The sequence below is a fragment of the Mesoplodon bidens genome (genome assembly GCF_964165515.1).
Source record: "Mesoplodon bidens genome assembly, chromosome: 7".
NCBI lineage: Eukaryota > Metazoa > Chordata > Mammalia > Artiodactyla > Ziphiidae > Mesoplodon > Mesoplodon bidens.
This window is the reverse complement of record NC_138164.1, coordinates 80,672,379-80,693,768: the sequence shown is the minus strand read 5'-3', so window position 1 is coordinate 80,693,768 and position 21,390 is coordinate 80,672,379. Positions and strand designations below refer to the sequence as shown.

Here is a 21,390-nt window from a genome sequence, read left to right as displayed (position 1 = left end):
GGAGCTTAGAGGGATAAGATCGACGTTAAGGGTACAAACTTGCAACAAGCAGTAAATAAGCCACAGAGATGATGTATAATATAATGAATATAGACAATATTATAATTATATGTGATAAATATCACTACAGTGGCAATCATATTACAATATTTAAATGTATCAAGTTAACACATTGTACACCTTGAAAGTTATACAATGTTACATGTCAAATTTGTTCAATTAAAAAAAACACTCATAGGGCCTGCCTGGTGGCGCAGTGGTTGAGAGTCCGCCTGCCGATGCAGGGGACACGGGTTCGTGCCTCGGTCTGGGAAGATCCCACATGCTGCGGAGCGGCTAGGCCCGTAAGCCATGGCCGCTGAGCCTGCACGTCCGGAGCCTGTGCTCCGCAACAGGTGAGGCCACAACAGTGAGAGGCCCGCGTACCGCAAAAAGAAAAAACAAAAAACAAAAAACCTTATAATAAAGATGTTTCTAACACAGCTACTTGCAGGCTGTGTTCAGCACAGTGTCATTTCAGGGACTGGAAGTGATACCCACCCATTTCATAATGCATGTAGTTAAGTACTTAAGAAGACATAATAAAGATACTTCCAACAAAGCTAGCTGAAGTTGTGTTCAGCAGTGTTATTTCAGTGCATGCAAATGATACCCATTCTGTAATGCATGTAATGAAGAGAAAACACTTGTAATAAAGGTGTTTCTAACAAATCTAAAAGAAAAAAAATAGATAATCCGTTGAGGTGTGTGGAAGCCTGGTAGGCTGGTCTTAGCACTTTTTATATATTTACACAAAACTTCTGAGTAGAGAGTTCTATGTTTTATAACTTTATATTTATGAATGTTGGTTGCATAGGTGTACCTTTTTCCTTTATGATCAGGGATATAAAATTTAGAGGCCTGTGTGGTTAAGTCGAAGCTCCTGAGTCTCCTGTCACTTGTCTGCTTACCCTTCTATTTTCATCGGCATACCTCAACTTCTATGTACTAGTACTGCTCAACTAGTCCCAATTCTCCCATATAAAGGGCAGATTCCTGCCTCCTTGCTTTTGTTTTTACCTTGTTGACCTGGAACTGTTCTCCCTTGGAGTTATTCCTGTTCTGTAGAGTTTAGGCATCATTTCCTCCTCCAGGAAATGATCCCTGTTCATCACTCCCTTCTCTGCCATGCCTCACCTCCCTCTGTGCCACCACCTCTGTGGTACACATGCCACCACCACACTGTACCGAAACATGTAATTCAGGTGTCTACAGCCCGCTTGTAAGCATACCTTGCTTATTACTAAGGAAGAAAACTGTACATGTAAGCAGAAGTGTACATACAATTTTAGGAGATTCACAAATACCCCCAAATCTAAGGACACTTAATTAAAAACTTTGTAGACAATGAATTCAGTAAAAGGCCTAATAAGCTTAGTGCCCAGCCAGCCACTACAATTCATGCTGTTGTCTAGATAAAATCCTAGAACTCCATTTCAATCCCAGGGGAGGCAAAAAAGGAATCGCTTTAGTATCTAGTTAACATGTTCATTAGTACTCTTAAGAGTATATTAACATATACCATGAGATAATCCAGTTTTGTTGGGCCTAGTTTCTACGTAAGCATGAAAAAGGCAAGTAAATTATGTATTAAATACCATCTATTCTTACTGTTTCTCATAATACATTAATGTTCTACTTAAAAGTATTTTTTTGAGAGACTGCAAAAAATAAAGCCTTTATTAACAGGCTGTTAAGGAAAATTTTAGTGTTTCCTTAAAAAAGCTGCTTTATTGATTTCCGTGGCAAATTTATAAAAGATTTACATTAAATGACAATTGTATGTGTACAGTTAATATTGCACTCACACTGTACACCAATAAAAGTAAATAGCCAAGGGGTTCTTCTAAGTTTTAAGATTAAAAACCATAATGCCTTGAAATAAATAGCATGGTTACGAACAGGTATTATCTAAAAATACAAACATATATGCTTTACAACACCTCCCATTCTCTCTCCATTCTAAAACCTCATTTACTTCATTTACAATTTGTTTATACTTTTAAACATGCTTTTGTAATCTTCACAGTTAACTGATTTAAAATGAATGCTTTGGTCTTCAAAATTTTTTAATGAGGAAGATGGCAGAAGAGTAAGACGCGGACATCACCTTCCTCCCCACAGATACATCAGAAATTCATCTACACGTGGAACAACTCCTACAGAACACCTACTGAACGCTGACAGAAGACCTCAGACCTCCCAAAAGGCAAGAAACTCCCCACATACCTGGGTAGGGCAAAAGAAAAAAGAATAAACAGAGACAAAAGGATAGGGACGGGACCTGCACCCGTGGGAGGGAGCCATGAAGAAGGAAGGGTTTCCACACACCAGAAGCCCCTTCGCGGGCGGAGACTGCGGGTGGCGGAGGGGGGAAGCTTCGGAGTAGCCGAGGAGAGCACAGCAAAAGGGGTGCGGAGGGCAAGGCGGAGAGATTCCCGCACAGAGGATCGGTGCCCTCAGGCACACACCAGCCCGAGAGGCTTGTCTGCTCCGCCGCCGGGGCGGGCGGGGCTGGGAGCTGAGGCTCCGGTATCGGGTTTCGGTCGGAGCACAGGGAGAGGACTGGGGCTGGCGGCAGGAGGAGAGCCTGAAGGGGTTAGCGCACCACGGCTAGCCCGGAGGGAGTCCGGGAAAAAAGTCTGGAGCTGCCGAAGAGGCAAGAGACTTTTTCTTCCCTTTTGTTTCCTGGTGCCCGAGGAGAGGGCATTAAGAGCACTGCTTAAAGAAGCTCCAGAGACGGGCGCGAACCGCGGCTGAAGGCGCGGATACTGGAGACGGGCGTGGGACGCTGGGGCTGCTGCTGCCGCCGCCACAAGGCCTGTGTGCGAGCACAGGTCACTGTCCACGCCCCCCTCCGGGGAGCCTGTGCAGCCTGCCACTGCCAGGGTCCCGGGACCCAGGGACGGCTTTCCCGGGAAAGCGCACTGAGCGCCTCGGGCTGGTGCAACGTCATGCCGGCCTCTGCCGCTGCAGGCCCGCCCCGCACTGCGTGCCCCTCCCTCCCCTCGGCCTGAGCGAGCCAGAGCCCCCGAATCAGCGGCTCCTTTAAACCCGTCCTGTCTGAGTGAAGAACGGACGCCCTCCAGCGACCTACGCGCAGAGGCGGGGCCCGGTCCAAGGCTGAGACCCGGGAGCTGTGAGAGCAGAGAAGAGACAGGGAAATCTCTCTGTGCAGCCTCGGAGGCAGCGGATTAAAGCTCCACGGTCCACTTGATGTGCCCTGCGTCTGTGGAGTGCATGAATGGAAAGCGAATCATCCCAAATTGAGGAGGTGGACTTTGAGGACAAGATTTAAGTTTTCCCCTTTTCCTCTTTTTACAACGAATTATCCCAAATTGAGGAGGTGGACTTTGAGAGCAAGATTTCAGACTTTTTCCCCTTTTCCTCTTTTTACAACGAATTATCCCAAATTGAGGAGGTGGACTTTGAGAGCAAGATTTTCGATTTTTTTACCCCCCGTTCTCTTTTTGTGAAAGTGTATGTGTATGCTTCTGAGATTTTCTCTGTATAGCTTTGCTTCCACCGTAGGTCCCAGGGTTCTATCCGTCCTTTGTTTCTTTCAATAATTGCTTTTTTATTTTTAATAATGCTACTATATTGTATACTTTATTCTATTTTACTTTATCTTCTCTTTTTTCCTACCTTCCCTTCCTTCCTCCCTCCCTCCTTTCCTTCCTCCCTCCCTTTTTCCTTTCACTTTTTCTTTCCTTTCTCCCTCCCTCCCTCCCTCCATTCTTCCTTCCTTCCTTCCTTTCCTTCTTCCTTTCTCTCTTTCTTCTACTAATCCTTTCTTTCTACTTTTTCTCCCTTTTATTCTGAGCCGGGTAGATGAAAGGCTCTTGGTGCTGCAGCCAGGAGTCAGTGCTGTGCCTCTGAAGTGGGAGAGCCAACTTCAGGACACGGGTCCACAAGAGACCTCCCAGCTCCACATAATATCAAGCGGAGAAAATCTCCCAGAGATCTCCATCTCAACACCAGCACCCAGCTTCAGTCAACGACCAGCAAGCTACAGTGCTGGTCACCCTATGCCAAGCAACAAGCAAGGCAGGAACACAACCCCACCCATTAGCAGAGAGGCTGCCTAAAAACATAATAAGGCCACAGGCACCCCAAAACATACCACCAGACGTGGACCTGTCCACCAGAAAGACAAGATCGAGCCTCAACCACCAGAACACAGGCACTGGTCCCCCCCACCAGGAAGCCTACACAACCTACTGAAACCACCTTAGCCACTGGGGACAGACACCAAAAACAACGGGAACTACGAATCTGCAGCCTGCAAAAAGGAGACCCCAAACACAGTAACATAAGCAAAATGAGAAGACAGAAAAACACACAGCAGGTGAAGGAGCAAGATAAAAACCTACCAGACCTAACGAATGAAGAGGTAATAGGCAGTCTACCTGAAAAAGAATTCAGAATAATGATAGTAAAGATGATCCAAGATTTTATTTCCATGATCCAAAATCTTGGAAATAGAATAGACAAAATGCAAGAAACAGTTAACAAGGACCTAGAAGAACTAAAGACGAATCAAGCATCGATTAAAAACACAATAAATGAATTGAAAAATACTCTAGATGGGATCAATACCAGAATAACTGAGGCAGAAGAACGGATAAGTGAGGTGGAAGATAAAATAGTGGAAATAACGGATGCAGAGCAAAATAAAGAAAAAAGAATGAAAAGAACAGAGGACAGTCTCAGAGACCTCTGGGACAACATTAAACGCACCAACATTCGAATTATAGGGGTTCCAGAAGAAGAAGAGAAAAAGGGACTGAGAAAATATTTGAAGAGATTATAGTTGAAAACTTCCCTAATATAGGAAAGGAAATAGTTAATCAAGTCCAGGAGGCACAGAGAGTCCCATACAGAATAAATCCAAGGAGAAATACGCCAAGACACATATTAATCAAACTGTCAAAAATTAAACACAAAGAAATCATATTAAAAGCAGCAAGGGAAAAACAACAAATAACACACAAAGGAATCCCCATCAGGTTAACAGCTGATCTCTCAGCAGAAACTCTACAAGCCAGAAGGGAGTGGCAGGACATAATTAAAGTGATGAAGGAGAGAAACCTGAAACCAAGATTACTCTACCCAGCAAGGATCTCATTCAGATTTGATGGAGAAATTAAAACCTTTACAGACAAGCAAAAGCTGAGAGAGTTCAGCACCACCAAACCAGCTTTACAACAAATGCTAAAGCAATTTCTCTAGGCAAGAAACACAACAGAAGGAAAAGACCTACAATAACGAACCCAAAACAATTAAGGAAATGGGAATAGGAACATACATATCAATAATTACCTTAAATGTAAATGGATTAAATGCTCCCACCAAAAGACAGAGATTGGCTGAATGGATACAAAAACAAGACCCATATATATGCTGTCTACAAGAGACCCACTTCAGACCTAGAGACACATACAGATTGAAAGTAAGGGGATGGAAAAAGATATTCCATGCAAATGGAAACGAAAAGAAAGCTGGAGTAGCAATTCTTATATCAGACAAAATAGACTTTAAAATAAAGACTATTAGAAGAGACAATGAAGGACACTACATAATGATAAAGGGATTGCTCCAGGAAGATATAACAATTGTAAATATTTATGCACCCAACATAGGAGCACCTCAATACATAAGGCAAATACTAACAGCCATAAAAGGGGAAATCGACAGTAACACACTCATAGTAGGGGACTTTAACGCCCCACTTTCACCAATGGACAGATCATCCAAAATGAAAATAAATAAGGAAACACAAGCTTTAAATGATACATTAAAAAACATGGACTTAATTGATATTTATAGGACATCCCATCCAAAAACAACAGAATACACATTTTTCTCAAGTGCTCATGGAACATTCTCCAGGATAGATCATATCTTGGGTCACAAATCAAGCCTTGGTAAATTTAAGAAAATTGAAATTGTATCAAGTATCTTTTCCGACCACAATGCTAGGAGACTAGACATCAATTACAGGAAAAGATTTGTAAAAAATACAAATACATGGAGGCTAAACAATACACTACTCAATAACGAAGTGATCACTGAAGAAATAAAAGAGGAAATAAAAAAATACCTAGAAACAAATGACAATAGAGACACGACGACCCAAAACCTATGGGACGCAGCAAAAGCAGTCCTAAGGGGGAAGTTTATAGCAATACAATCCCACCTTAAGAAACAGGAAACATCTCGAGTAAACAACCTGACCCTGCACCTAAAGCAATTAGAGAAAGAAGAACAAAAAACCCCCAAAGTTAGCAGAAGGAAAGAAATCATAAAGATCAGATCAGAAATAAATGAAAAAGAATTGAAGGAAACAATAGCAAAGATCAATAAAACTAAAAGCTGGTTCTTTGAGAAGGTAAACAAAATTGATAGACCATTAGCCAGACTCATCAAGAAAAAAAGGGAGAAGATTCAAATCAACAGAATTAGAAATGAAAAAGGAGAAGTAACAACTAACACTGCAGAAATACAAAAGATCATGAGAGATTACTACAAGAAACTATGCCAATAAAATGGACAACCTGGAAGAAATGGACAAATTCTTAGAAATGCACAACCTGCCAAGACTGAATCAGGAAGAAACAGAAAATATGAATAGACCAATCACAAGCACTGAAATTGAAACTGTGATTAAAAATCTTCCAACAAACAAAAGCCCAGGAACAGATGGCTTCACAGGCGAATTCTATCAAACATTTAGAGAAGAGCTTACACCTATCCTTCTCAAACTCTTCCAAAATATAGCAGAGGGAGGAGCACTCCCAAACTCATTCTATGAGGCCACCATCACCTTGATACCAAAACCAGGCAAGGATGTCACAAAGAAAGAAAACTACAGGCCAATATCACTGATGAACATAGATGCAAAAATCCTCAACAAAATCCTAGCAAAGAGAATCCAACAGCACATTAAAAGGCTCACACACCATGATCAAGTGGGGTTTATTCCAGGAATGCAAGGATTCTTCAATATACGCAAATCAATCAATGTGATACACCATATTAACAAATTGAAGAAGAAAAACCATATGATCATCTCGATACACAGAAAGCTTTCGACAAAATTCAACACCCATTTATGATGAAAACCCTGCAGAAAGTAGGCATAGAGGGAACTTTCCTCAATATAATAAAGGCCATATATGACAAACCCACAGCCAACATTGTCCTCAATGGTGAAAAACTGAAAGCATTTCCACTAAGATGAGGAACAAGACAAGGCTGCCCACTCTCACTCTTCTTCAACTTAGTTTTGGAAGTTTTAGCCACAGAATCAGAGAAGAAAAGGAAATAAAGGAATCCAAATTGGAAAAGAAGAAGTAAAGCTGTCACTGTTTGCAGATGACATGATACTATACATAGAGAATCCTAAAGATGCTAGCAGAAAACTACTAGAGCTAATCAATGAATTTGGTAAAGTAGCAGGATACAAAATTAATGCACAGAAATCTCTGGCATTCCTGTACACTAAGGATGAAAAATCTGAAAGTGAAATCAAGAAAACACTCCCCTTTACCATTGCAACCAAAAGAATAAAATATCTAGGAATAAACCTACCTAAGGAGACAAAAGACCTGTATGCAGAAAATTATAAGACACTCATGAAAGAAATTAAAGATGATACAAATAGATGGAGAGATATACCATGCTCCTGGATTGGAAGAATCAATATTGTGAAAATGACTCTACTACCCAAAGCAATCTACAGATTCAATGCAATCCCTATCAAACTACCACTGGCATTTTTCACAGAACTAGAACAAAAAGTTTCAAAATTTGTTTGGAAAAACAAAAGACCCCGAATAGCCAAAGCAATCTTGAGAACGAAAAACGGAGCTGCAGGAATCAGGCTCCCTGACTTCAGACTATACTTCAAAGCTACAGTAATCAAGACAGTGTGGTACTGGCACAAAAACAGAAAGATCGATCAATGGAACAGGATAGAAAGCCCAGAGATAAACCCACGCACATATGGTCAACTTATCTTTGATAAAGAGGCAGGAATGTACAGTGGAGAAAGGACAGCCTCTTCAATAAGTGGTGCTGGGAAAACTGGACAGGGACATGTAAAAGTATGAGATTAGATCATTCCCTAACACCATACACAAAAATAAGCTCAAAGTGGATTAAAGACCTAAATGTAAGGCCAGAAACTATCAAACTCTTAGAGGAAATTATAGGCAAAACACTCTATGACATAAATCACAGCAAGGTCCTTTTGGACCCACCTCCTAGAGAAATGGAAATAAAAACAAAGATAAACAAATGGGACCTAATGAAACTTCAAAGCTTTTGCACAGCAAAGGAAACCATAAACAAGACCAAAAGACAACCCTCAGAATGGGAGAAAATATTTTCAAATGAAGCAACTAACAAAGGATTAATCTCCAAAATTTATAAGCAGCTCATGCAGCTCAATAGCAAAAAAACAAACAACCCAATCCAAAAATGGGCAGAAGACTTAAATAGGCATTTCTCCGAAGAAGATATACAGACTGCCAACAAACACATAAAAGAATGCTCAACATCATTAATCATTAGAGAAATGCAAATCAAAACTACAATGAGGTATCATCCCACACCAGTCAGAATGGCCATCATCAAGAAATCTAGAAACAATAAATGCTGGAGAGGGTGTGGAGAAAAGGGAACACTCTTGCACTGCTGGTGGGAATGTGAATTGGTACAGCCACTATGGAGAACAGTATGCAGGTTCCTTAAAAAACAAAAAATAGAACTACCATATGACCCAGCAATCCCACTACTAGGCATATACCCTGAGAAAACCATAATTCAAAAAGAGACATGTACCAAAATGTTCATTGCAGCTCTATTCACAATAGCCTGGAGATGGAAACAACCTAAGTGTCCATCATCGGATGAATGGATAAAGAAGATGTGGCACATATATACAATGGAATATTACTCAGCCATAAAAAGAAACGAAACTGAGCTATTTGTAATGAGGTGGATAGACCTAGAGTCTGTCATACAGAGTGAAGTAAGTCAGAAAGAGAAAGACAAATACCGTATGCTAACACATATATATGGAATTTAAGAAAAAAAAATGTCATGAAGAACCTAGGGGTAAAACAGGGATAGAGACACAGACCTACTGGGGGTGGGCTTGGGGATGGGGGGGGTGGGCTGTGACGGGGCGGGGGAGAGGCATGGACGTGTATACACTGCCGGGCGTGGGGTGGATGGATGGTGGGGGGTGGCCGCGTGGCGCGGGGGGATCTGCTCCATGCTTTGTGGACGCCTGGAGGGGTGGGATGGGGAGGGTGGGAGGGAGGGAGACACAGGAGGGAGGGGATGTGGGAACAGATGTATATGTATGACTGATTCACTTTGTTGTAAAGCAGAGACTAATAAAAAAAATAAAAAATAAATTTTAATGGTGGATTAACATCGATAACGGTGTATTTAACACTGATCAATGTTTGAAGTGTCAAAGAGCAAAAGAAAACAATCCTCTTAAATATGTATAAATATTTAAATATAGAAAACCCCCATCAATAGTTGAAGCAAAGTACATTTAATGGTTGCATTGAAAAGGAGAAGTGGGCGATTCACACCAGGGGAAGATTTAAAAATGAGACTTTTCAAACACTGCCTATGGGACAGCCTCATACTTTCATAACTTAAACCTCATCTTACTTAGATATACAGAACTATGTAAAAAAATCACACCCACAAGTAAAAAATTCGTAATTTGTTTACAAAGTGCAATATCTCAGTACAGCAAATTCATCTCAAACAAAGAAACAGAGTATGTGTGGCTTCTTGGCCTTTAAAACTCCCCTGGTTTCCATTTAGATGGTTTAACATTTAGTTGTGATACGTAGCACAAGAAGCCTGTGTAATGAAACTTGGGCCCCTTAATACCTGCTATTAATTAATTCTAACGTAAGAGTATGAGACCTGGAAAGTAAACTGTCAACATCTGATTGATGAGGTACGGATTATGTGAGTAACATTTATGACCTGGTACCAGTCAGTAAACCCAACACAAACTATTGTTCTGTAATGAATTCTGTATGGTTTGCAGGTCCTTCAATAACTGAAGATTTTTCCTGCTTTTTTCTCCAGGTCTCGGTTTGGCAAAGCCTTTCTTATTTGTGGTCCCTGTGGTTGCAGAAGAACGGCCGCTGCTGTTTCCTTCCTCATCAAGAGTCTTTTTGGTGGTTCTTAATTCCCTCTTCTGCTTCCCCAACTTCTGTTTCTCCAGCTATACCAAAAAGCCAAGGCAGGGAAAAAAGGAGAAATTAATGAAAACATATTTTTCTGAAAACTGGTATTTCTAACTCTCATACTAACTAAAACGCATATAATATATTCTGGATTTATATTTTTAAAGCCTTCAAAAATCTATTGTACTAGTCATTTAACAGTGTTTAAAATATATAGTGACATAAACACCTGTAAACAAGAGTCAACACATCAATTCTGGTGCTGTATCAGAAGTTAAGAGTTGCCAAAGTACAGCACAGGGTGAGTGAGAAGCAAGGGAGTTCGGGGGAAGGTCTCAAGGAGGCGGCAAAAAAATCTGACATGGGAAATGGAAGACAGGATTCTAATACACTGAGAAAGGCATCCTAGAAATTAGTCTGCACAGACAAAGAAGCACGTTGCAGCTGGATGAAGGGATGTAATGGTAATGTATTAATACTATGAAAAGGATTTTTAATTTTATTATTTCACCTTTTAGAATAATTTATTTCAAATAGGGAGCTTTATTTTTACTTTAGCTGCTGGCTGAAATAAATCGCTGCTGGCACACTGGTGTTCCATTAGAATAAAGTTAAATCTAATGTACAGGAAACAAATTAGATCATTAGTCCTGTAGGAATCATTTGCTTGCATTTATTCTTTTATTTTTAGTATGTGAACTTTGGGAAAAAATGCTTAAAAAGCTAGGTTTTGGAGTTGCAAAGACCCCAGTCTGCCATCATACCTCTGCCATTTACCAGTGAGCCAGTATCCTTGGGCAAGTTAAATAATTTCATTTTAGGGTATGCCCACCTCCCAGGACCTTGGCTCCAGTTTCCTCATTTGTAAAATGCAATATATACTCACTTCATAAGCCTTCCATGAAAATTAAATAAGATGACATAGAGCACTTAGCATTGTGCCTATTACACAGCAACCAATTAATAAATGTCTGCCAACCTGTTCTGCTACCAGTCTTCTCCGTTTCAGTCAGCTGTACCACCGTCCTCTCCCTCCACATGATATCCAGCAGCAAGCAGCCCTGATAATTCTATTTCCAAGACTCACCTCCAATCTGTCTACTTCTCCCCAACTGCAGTAACCGGTAACCTCTGATCAAGATAAGCTTAAATGGCGTAGTTGGTCTCACAGCCTCTCTCCTGTCTCTACCCCCTCCCGGCAGTCACAGTCACCTCTTAAATACACCAATCATTACATTTCTCTCTGGATGGAAACCCTGGAGTGTGACTTACCACTGCACTTAGTAGGTACTTAAATACATGGTTGTTTTATTAATATAATTAGTAACATAAATGTAACTAAAGATCTTTTTCACATATTTACATCTGATTTATTCCTTTAGAAATTAAGAATTTCTAGGTGTTTTTAAAAAGACCTGGGTAAACTTTGAATCATTTAAACTCATCACAGAGGTAAAGCTTGTTCATATAAGAATATTAAATATATTCAGTACTTGTAAGATGTATTTTAGATTATAAAACCTACTCAGAGACTTCAAGACTGTGTCTTCTTTCTTAGCCTGCTTAACACCAATTCTTAATAACTAATGCAATGAATTAATAAGTGTCTACAGTGAAAAATACTTCCTGTAGCTTTCTATCTATGATACACTTACAAGGGCATCAATTAACATATTTGAAGAAAAGGGGTTGTTTTGTTCTGTTTTACTCTTGTTTTTTAATCATTAGAAATGAGTTAAGGAAAACAGAGTTACTTGGGCTTGATATTTTCGAACTTGAGTTATTTGATCGGCCTTTGCCTCCATCCTGCCCACTAATGCCTCCAGTTCGCACTCTAGGTTGTCCTTCAGTTCAGTGGTTCGTGATTCTTGGATAAGTTTCACAAGCTGCTGGTGATCACTGTATAAAAAACAGAAGGAGAGCTTGGTTAAGTTTTCTGTGTTAGCTGGTTAAGTCCACTACATCTCACTCACCATGGGACCACTGCTCTGCGCATTAAAAAATGACTCAATTTTGGGACTTCCCTGGTGGTCCAGTGGTTAAGACTTCGCCTTCCAGTGTAGGGGTGCAGGTTCGATCCCTGGTCAGGGAGCTAAGATCCCAAATGCCTCAAGGCCAAAAAACCAAAACATAAAAAAAACAGAAGCAATTCTGTAACAAATTCAATAAAGACTTTAAAAATGGTCCACAAAAAACCCCCAAAAACAAACCTAAAAAAAAAAAAAGACTCAATTTTTTAAAACAGAGCAAAATTTTCCATATTATTAGTGATAGTGTAAAAGTTTAAAAAAGGTACTGGATGCAAATGCAAGAAAAGTTCTTAATTTCAAAGAGCTAATTATTTATATCTCTACCTTCCCCACAAGAGCAGTACATATGTAGAAAAGGAAAGTCTAGAGAAGGATCTTGTTCTTCAAACACTCACTTCCTAACTTATCAGTTACGTTTAGCCAAAGTTAATGTAGATCAAGCTCCCAAACAAGGAAATAGAACTTAAATGTAAACCTTGGTCTCCAAAACATTTAACAATTATAGAAAAAGGAGAAATTTCACCCAGAACAGTTGTATTGGTTAAAGTCCTAGTAACTTGTTCAGTGGTTGGTGCAAGGACTGTGTTCAACAAATATTTCTTAAAATATTGAAACATGAAAGACAGAATTAATAAAGTCACCAAGAAGTCAAATGAGGTTTTAGAACTAAATATAACTAAAAAACGAAAAAACTGAAACTCACAAGCTCATTTGCCCAAATTCATGTTGTAAAGTCTCTAAGACTTCTGCCAGCTCTTCATTAATGCTGCTAGAGGGGGGAGGCGTTGCTGACTTCTTGCTTTTCCCACTTCGTGAAGACACTTGCTTTGCCAAAGGAACACTGCTGACTACTCGATCATTGCACAAGACTTTACTGTGTTGCTTCAGTAGATGTAAGACATGCTGAACATTGGCTACCACAGCATGGCTAGGGCTGGTGGACTGAAGAAAAATGAAGAGAAGTAACTGAAGCCACATCCTATAGAAAAATGTTTTCTCTTTCCCCCCTAAGCCTGGGTAAAAAGACCCTCTCTGCCTCCGCAGAAAAGCCTGTGATACAAGCCTCCTGGTGTACAGTGCATCTCCAGTCTCCCCTTACTCTCCACCCTAGTGTTATCCACTTGGCTTACACACCCATCTCTATTAGCTATGGATGAACATCCCAACTGTCCCCTGCTCCCAGTCTCTTCAGTCTCTAACTCCATAGTTCTATCAGTTATCCTCCGAAAATATTATTCTGATCACGTTCTTCTATTTGACACCCTTTAATGTTAAGCTTGCTGACTCTAATGTCCAAACTCCTCAGCACAGAAATCAAGGCCCTATAACACTAAGCTGCAACTTCTACACCTTGGCCTCATGTCCCACTATCTCCTACCTGCTCTCCACTATTTGAATGAACTGTATTTGCACGTGCCATTTCTTTTGTGTGCCAATTTTTATACCATTTTGAAAAACCCAGTTCAAATACATGATTTGTAGACTTTCTTAAAACATCCAGGTAATTAATTGGTCCATTCTCAGATCACCTGTGGCATTTATCTCGATCACAGGATTTATCACAATATATTGTAACTGTGTTTGCATGTCTTTTCCACCTATTAAGTAGTGTAAGCACTTCCAGGTGATAGGGACTATTACCGTATTCATTTCTCTGTCCTCTAGTAGGAAGCATTAAGTTCATGCTTGTCACATAAGCAACGGGAAAAACCTGGTAGCCCTCTCAAAATTTTTGTTTTTTATTTTGAACACTGAACAAGTCTCAATGTGCAATTTCAATTTATAAACAGATGGTTGGGCCAACTTGGCTCCATAAGCAAGTTTAAAATGCAGATTCCTAGGTAGCATGCCAAACTCAATCAGTGTGTGGTCAAGGCTTAGAAATGTACATTTAAAAGTCTGCCAGTTGATTCTAAACAGCCAGGTTTGCAAACCACTCGGCTAAGCTAAACATGCTCTTTTTATCCTAGTTTTTGTTGTTAGGTAGCAAATTGAATTTAGTAATATATATACAAAGATGTATATACCACATCCAAGTGGGGTTTATTCCAGGAATGCAAGGCTAGTTCAATGTTTGAAAATGAATCTATGTAATCCAGCATATAAAAAAGGTAAAGAAGAAAAATCACATAACCATATCATTTGATGAAGAAAAGCATTTGAAAAAATCCAACACCCATTAAGGGTATAAACTTTCAGCAAAGCAGGAACAGACAGAAATTTCCTCAAGTTGACAAAGAGCACAAACAAAGAACCTACAGCTAATATCATACTTATCGGTGAAAGACTGAATCCTTTCCTCTGAAGATCAGCAAAAAGGCAAGGATATCCACTCTCATCACTCTTACTTACAACATGATACAGGAAATCCTAGCCAGTGCAGTAAGGCAAGAAAGGAAATAAAAGGCACACAAAGTAAAAAGGAAGAAATAAACTATCCTCATTTACAAATGACATGATTCTTCACATAGAAAAGCTTACGTAAATCCAAGAAATAATTCCTAGGACTAATAAGTGAATTCAGCAAGGTCACAGAATGTAAAATTAACATAAAAACTCAAATGTACTAACAATGATCATGTAGAAGCTGAAATTAAAACAACACAATTTACAATTGCTCAAAAAAAAGTTGTATATAAATCTGATAAAACAGGAATGGGACTAATATGATGAAAATCCTGATGAAAGAAATCAAAGATCTAACTAAGTAAGAGATGTACCATTCTCATGGGTTGAAAGACTCAAGAAGGATGTCAATCCTCCCAAATTAATACAGTTCCTATCAGAATTCCAGCAAGACCTTTTCTTTGGTAGAGACGTTTTTTCTAAAATTCACATGGAAAGGCAAAGGAACTAGAAGAGCTAAAAGAATCTTGAAGTTCTTTTTCCTGTTATTTTTCTGACTATTAAGGAAATTTTATGTCTCGAATCTCGTAATTAGAAAAATTGTAACGTTTATTTTGTCTTTTAAATTTCATTTTTTCTAGTAATTCACCTTTATTTCACTTTACAAATGTACTGGTTTATGATAATGTATAAATAAAAATAAAAACTGGTCCTCCACAACAGATAAGTTTGGGAAACGCTCAGATGACAGCATTCTTAGCTGTGTGAATATTTCACAAAAAGTACAAATTACAACTTCAAAAGAAGACCTCAGGTTGAAAAGCCCTATCTTTGAACCTGTCCTGTTCAAGTATTAATGACTTCAGTGAGAATTACCAAAGATAGGCAAATTAAATTTGGGGATAACACATACATAGTGGAAGACTGAACTAGATTCTAATCTAATGTGGGATAGGTGAATCAATTCCTATAGTACTGCATTTGATTAAAAATTCTGTATAAAAAAAATCAACTCCACAAGTATAGGACCTAGAGAGGCTGATGCTAAGACTAAGCAGAAGACCTATTACTGCAGATGACTCTAGAATTAATGAGTGAAAGGGATGCTGTGGCTTCCCCATAACATTAATGTGATGCTAGCCTGAGTTAACAGACTATCCAGAACATGACCAAGACTCTCTATCCTGTGCTAGTCACACCACATTTAGAGGACTATATTCGATTCAGGAAGGGAGTGAGGAGGTGGTTAAGAAACTCATAAAGCATATCTTATGATGAATAGCTGAAGAAAAAGAATTACTTATAACCTAGAATAAGGAGATGAGAATAAAGATACAGCTATCTGGGACTTCCCTGGTGGTCCAGTGGTAAAGAATCCGCCTTCCAATGCAGGGGACATGGGTTCAATCCCTGGTCTGGGAACAAAGATCCCACATGCTGTGGGGCAACTAAGCCTGTGCGTCACAACTACTGAGCCCAGACGCCTCAACTAGAGAACCCACGGGCTGCAAACTACAGAGCCCACATGCTCTGGAGCCTGCGTGCTGCAACTAGAGAAGAGAAAACTGGCACACCACAACTAGAGAGAAGCCTGCACACTGCAATGAAGAGCCTTTGCGCCACAACAAAAGATCCTGCATGCCTCAACAAAGATACCACATGCTGCAACTCAGACATGACACAGCCAAAAAATAGTTAATTAAAACAAAAAGAACCCTTAATCTATTATCAATATAAGATTAAAAAAAGATATAGCTATCTTCTAAAGTTTTAAAATTTTCCTATAGTTAAGGGTTCATTTGTCTATGTGGATCCCTGAGAGCAGAAAAAAAAAATACCAATGAGTAGAATTTATAGTGACAGATTTCATCTCACTTAGGAACTTTCAAATAAAGCTGTCTAGAACTGTGAAGGGCTGTTTGAGGGTATAATGAGGTCTCATCAGTAGATGTATTTGGACAGAGTACATGACCATTATTCTGGATGTTTACATAACGAAAACATTGGACAGGGAACTGTACTAAGTGGGTCCCAAATCTAAATGAACATTAGATTGAGACTCGGGAACAACTGACTATACTTTCTAGGTCCCACACCCAGAAAATTCTGATTTAGTAGAACTGTGGTGGGGCTTCGTAATCTGCTTTTTCAGATGCATAGTCAATGATTCTGATGCAGCTGGTCATCCTTTGAGAAACTTCCCAGCCCAACTCAAAGATTCTATGGCAAAGTAGAAGAACCTTGGTTAGGAACAAAGGTTCAGAGATGAACCTTTTGACCTTGGTAGGTCAAAAGATGGTCTGCAATCTAAGAAGAGGTTAAATTTAGGGTAAAGGAAAGCCAACGACAAAACTTTTTAAAAGTGATCTGGCGGCACACATCTACAAAGGGCAAGTGGAAAAGCTAGGAAATAGTTCATTCCCTAAGCTTTCACTGAGGATTTACTATGGGGTTAAAATAAACAAATAAATACCTAAAATTAAAATTTACTCCTCAAGCTTCTCAAATTCACAATCTAGTTGGATACTCAAGGCATCTATACATGAAACAACCAGCAACACAAACATTAATGAAAAAGTGGTATAAACTAACACAATGTTAAGCACTTCTTAGAAATCACCCAGTACTTGCTGATATTTGATAAAATTATCATCTCCACATTTTTAAGCACTAAAGGAACTTAAGATTCAAGTCTATGTATGACTGCTTCTTGGAGAATGAATCCTGTTAAGTAATAAGCATGTGAGGACACAGAGGATGTGACTTCTTTTCATTTAAATATCTATATCTAAATACAAATCAACAGGGCTGATACTAAAAATCCAGTGCTACAAATATACTATTTCCTATCTGCAACCACACCTTCTGCAAACCAGAGTCTCTGCTTTTGCTCATAACTTCCCTTCTGCATAGACTCTACCTGCTTTAAAGTGTTCCCCCGGTCTCCTCCCTGCTCCCCCAGTCCCATAAAACTTTCCTTCATCTCATTCTCAAATCACTATGATCCAATTGGTAAAAAAGCAGAAAAAAATTTCTGCCGTTTACAGGTATACAGGCAGATGAGTGGATTTAATTCAAAGATCTAAGTTGTACAAAAAAAGCCACAGTTCGACCAACTCACCTTTCCAGCTACAAATGGCATATCACCCAAGCATAATCTATAATGTGGTTGTGCAGCAAAACAGTTCCTAGAACCTTTCTGCATGGAAAAGAAAAAAGAAGAGCAATTTTACTCACATGATGATAAAAGCTGGCTATATAGGACTAACCTGAAACTTCAGCTTACTGCTGGGCTACTACTTGTTTTATCTCTATTGGCATTATGGTCTGGAGCTACTAATAATACTTGTCAACACATATCCTAGCCTAGGAAAGGCTAGGAAAGAAAAAATAGTTCCTGACAAAACATCAGTTACAGTCTCAGTAGAGAAACTCTGTGTGTGTGTGTGCACGGGCATGCGTGCATATGTATATACACAAACTTTTAAGTGCAAAAGATAATGTGATACTGAATAATAACTAACATTTGTGCAGTGCTATGTAGTTCTAACACTTTCATATATATTATCTCACTGTCAGGGTGAAAATTTAGAAGTAGATATTACTTATCCCCATTTTCCCAATGAAGAAACTGAGAATGAAAGAGATTCACTCATCCAAGGTTGAAGCACCACATGGTTTATCAGTGTTTTCACATAAACTACGCCAAGTAATAACCAGCACTATGACTTAATGGTTCCTTTTTCATACCTTTTCTGGTGGTTTTGACTTCTTTTTAATTCTTTTTGCATTGGGAACACATGAAGTTGCCTTATCTTCAAAGATAAGTCTATTTGTTTCTAGAGCAGTCTGCAACTAGGAAAAATATGAGAGCCTAAAGTTAATACTGTAGAAATAAAAGCTATGATTCAAATGTGAGATCTGCCACGTAAAGGCCTGTTAAAAAAACCTACAGTAGTATCATATAGTATAGAATGAAAAATCCATCATAGCTGTGTAGCTGTATCTGGAATCAATCCGTCAACATTTATCCAATATTTTAAATCAATACCACTCTCTCAATTTACTTAAAGTGCTGTCCTATAATTTGTCCTTTCACTTAGCCTGGAAACCTTTAGCTCCTTATTTGAGGTTGGTCCTTAAATTATGTCTAATGAGTTAAAGGCAGTATTTCCAACTCCAAACCAATGTTTCAACATTTTCTTCTTTTCATGCACGGCATATACAACAGCGCTGGACACAAAGCAGCTGGAGAACAAAGTACAATTTCTTCCTCTTTTAAAAACTCATACACTTAACAATGTAAGAAGAAGGAACTGGAAATCTATGTCCAAAAGAACTGGGAGGTATATCAGAAAATGTTATCAAGTCCTTTTCTCTAGAAGCTTAGTAACTACATTAATTTAATATGGTAGAAATTCCACAAACAATTACTAAGGATTTCAAACAAGGACTGCTGTTTTCAACTTTCCTTAAAAAATATAATTACAGGGCTCCCCTGGTGGCGCAGTGGTTGAGAGTCCACCTGCCAATGCAGGGGACACGGGTTCGTGCCCCGGTCTGGGAAGATCCCACATGCCGCGGAGCGGCTGGGCCTGTGAGCCATGGCCGCTGAGCCTGCGCGTCCGGAACCTGTGCTCCGCAACGGGAGAGGGCACGGCAGTGAGAGGCCTGCATACTGCCAAAAAAAAAAAAAAATATATATATATATATATATATATACATATATATAATTACATACATGTTCACAGGTGTGTGTGAGTGTGTGTCTGTCTGTGTATTTGTCTAGAATACTAGTTTTCAAACCTGCCTATGTATCAAAATAGTCTGGAGTTTATGAGAAAATTCAGATTGTCAGGTACCTCTCCAGATGTCATGATTTTAAACATGCCAGGCTGGGGAAATTTATATTTTAAAAGTTTTTTTTTTTATTAGTTTCTGCTTTATAAAAAAGTGAATCAGTCATACATATACATCTGTTCCCACATCCCTTCCCTCTTGCGTCTCCCTCCCTCCCACCCTCCCTATCCCACCCCTCCAGGCGGTCACAAAGCACCGACCTGATCTCCCTGTGCTATGCGGCTGCTTCCCACTATCTATCTACCTTACGTTTGGTACTGTATATATGTCCATGCCTCTCTTTCGCTTTGTCACAGCTTAACATTCCCCCTCCCAATATCCTCAAGTCCATTCTCAAGTAGGTCTGTGTCTTTATTCCTGTTTTACCCCTAGGTTCTTCATGACATTTTTTTTTAAATTCCATATATATGTGTTAGCATACGGTATTTGTCTTTCTCTTTCTGACTTACTTCACTCTGTATGACAGACTCTAGGTCTATCCACCTCATACAAATAGCTCAGTTTCATTTCTTTTTATGGCTGAGTAATATTCCATTGTATATATGTGCCACATCTTCTTTATCCATTCATCCGATGATGGACACTTAGGTTGTTTCCAGCTTCGGGCTATTGTGAATAGAGCTGCAATGAACATTTTGGTACATGTCTCTTTTGGAATTATGGTTTTCTCAGGGTATATGCCTAGTAGTGGGATTGCTGGGTCATATGGTAGTTCTACTTTTAGTTTTTTAAGGAACCTCCATACTGTTCTCCATAGTGGCTGTACCAATTCACATTCCCACCAGCAGTGCAAGAGTGTTCCCTTTTCTCCACACCCTCTCCAGCATTTATTGTTTCTAGATTTTTTTTAAATTAGTTTCTGCTTTATAAAAAAGTGAATCAGTTATACATATACATCTGTTCCCACATCCCTTCCCTCTTGCGTCTCCCTCCCTCCCACCCTCCCTATCCCACCCCTCCAGGCGGTCACAAAGCACCGAGCTGATCTCCCTGTGCTCTGCGGCTGCTTCCCACTATCTATCTACCTTACGTTTGGTAGTGTATATATGTCCATGCCTCTCTTTTGCTTTGTCACAGCTTACCCTTCCCCCTCCCCATATCCTCAAGTCCATTCTCAAGTAGGTCTGTGTCTTTATTCCCGTTTTACCCCTAAGTTCTTCATGACATTTTTTTTAAAATTCCGTATATATGTGTTAGCATACGGTATTTGTCTTTCTCTTTCTGACTTACTTCACTCTGTATGACAGACTCTAGGTCTATCCACCTCATTACAAATAGCTCAGTTTCGTTTCTTTTTATGGCTGAGTAATATTCCATTGTATATATGTGCCACATCTTCTTTATCCATTCATCCGATGATGGACACTTAGGTTGTTTCCAGCTTCGGGCTATTGTGAATAGAGCTGCAATGAACATTTTGGTACATGTCTCTTTTGGAATTATGGTTTTCTCAGGGTATATGCCTAGTAGTGGGATTGCTGGGTCATATGGTAGTTCTATTTTTTGTTTTTTAAGGAACCTCCATACTGTTCTCCATAGTGGCTGTACCAATTCACATTCCCACCAGCAGTGCAAGAGTGTTCCCTTTTCTCCACACCCTCTCCAGCATTTATTGTTTCTAGATTTCTTGATGATGGCCATTCTGACTGGTGTGAGATGATATCTCATTGTAGTTTTGATTTGCATTTCTCTAATGATTAATGATGTTGAGCATTCTTTCATGTGTTTGTTGGCAGTCTGTATATCTTCTTTGGAGAAATGCCTATTTAAGTCTTCTGCCCATTTTTGGATTGGGTTGTTTGTTTTTTTTGCTATTGAGCTGCATGAGCTATTTATAAATTTTGGAGATTAATCCTTTGTCAGTTGCTTCATTTGAAAATATTTTC

General features: G+C 39.4%; 1 protein-coding gene across 1 annotated transcript in view; it reads right to left on the bottom strand.

Annotated features, from left to right (window-relative positions):
• Positions 1-9,452: 9,452 nt before the first annotated feature.
• Positions 9,453-21,390, bottom strand: part of CEP57 (centrosomal protein 57) — a 47,086-nt gene continuing 35,148 nt past the window's right edge. Inside the window, exons 7-11 of the mRNA XM_081239741.1 lie at positions 18,395-18,499; positions 17,766-17,843; positions 13,002-13,240; positions 12,023-12,167; positions 9,453-10,306 (exon numbers count right to left, since the gene is read on the bottom strand). Coding sequence (XP_081095867.1) covers positions 10,073-10,306; positions 12,023-12,167; positions 13,002-13,240; positions 17,766-17,843; positions 18,395-18,499 — 801 coding nt within the window. The 3' untranslated portion in view covers positions 9,453-10,072. The remainder of the gene's footprint in view (positions 10,307-12,022; positions 12,168-13,001; positions 13,241-17,765; positions 17,844-18,394; positions 18,500-21,390) is intronic.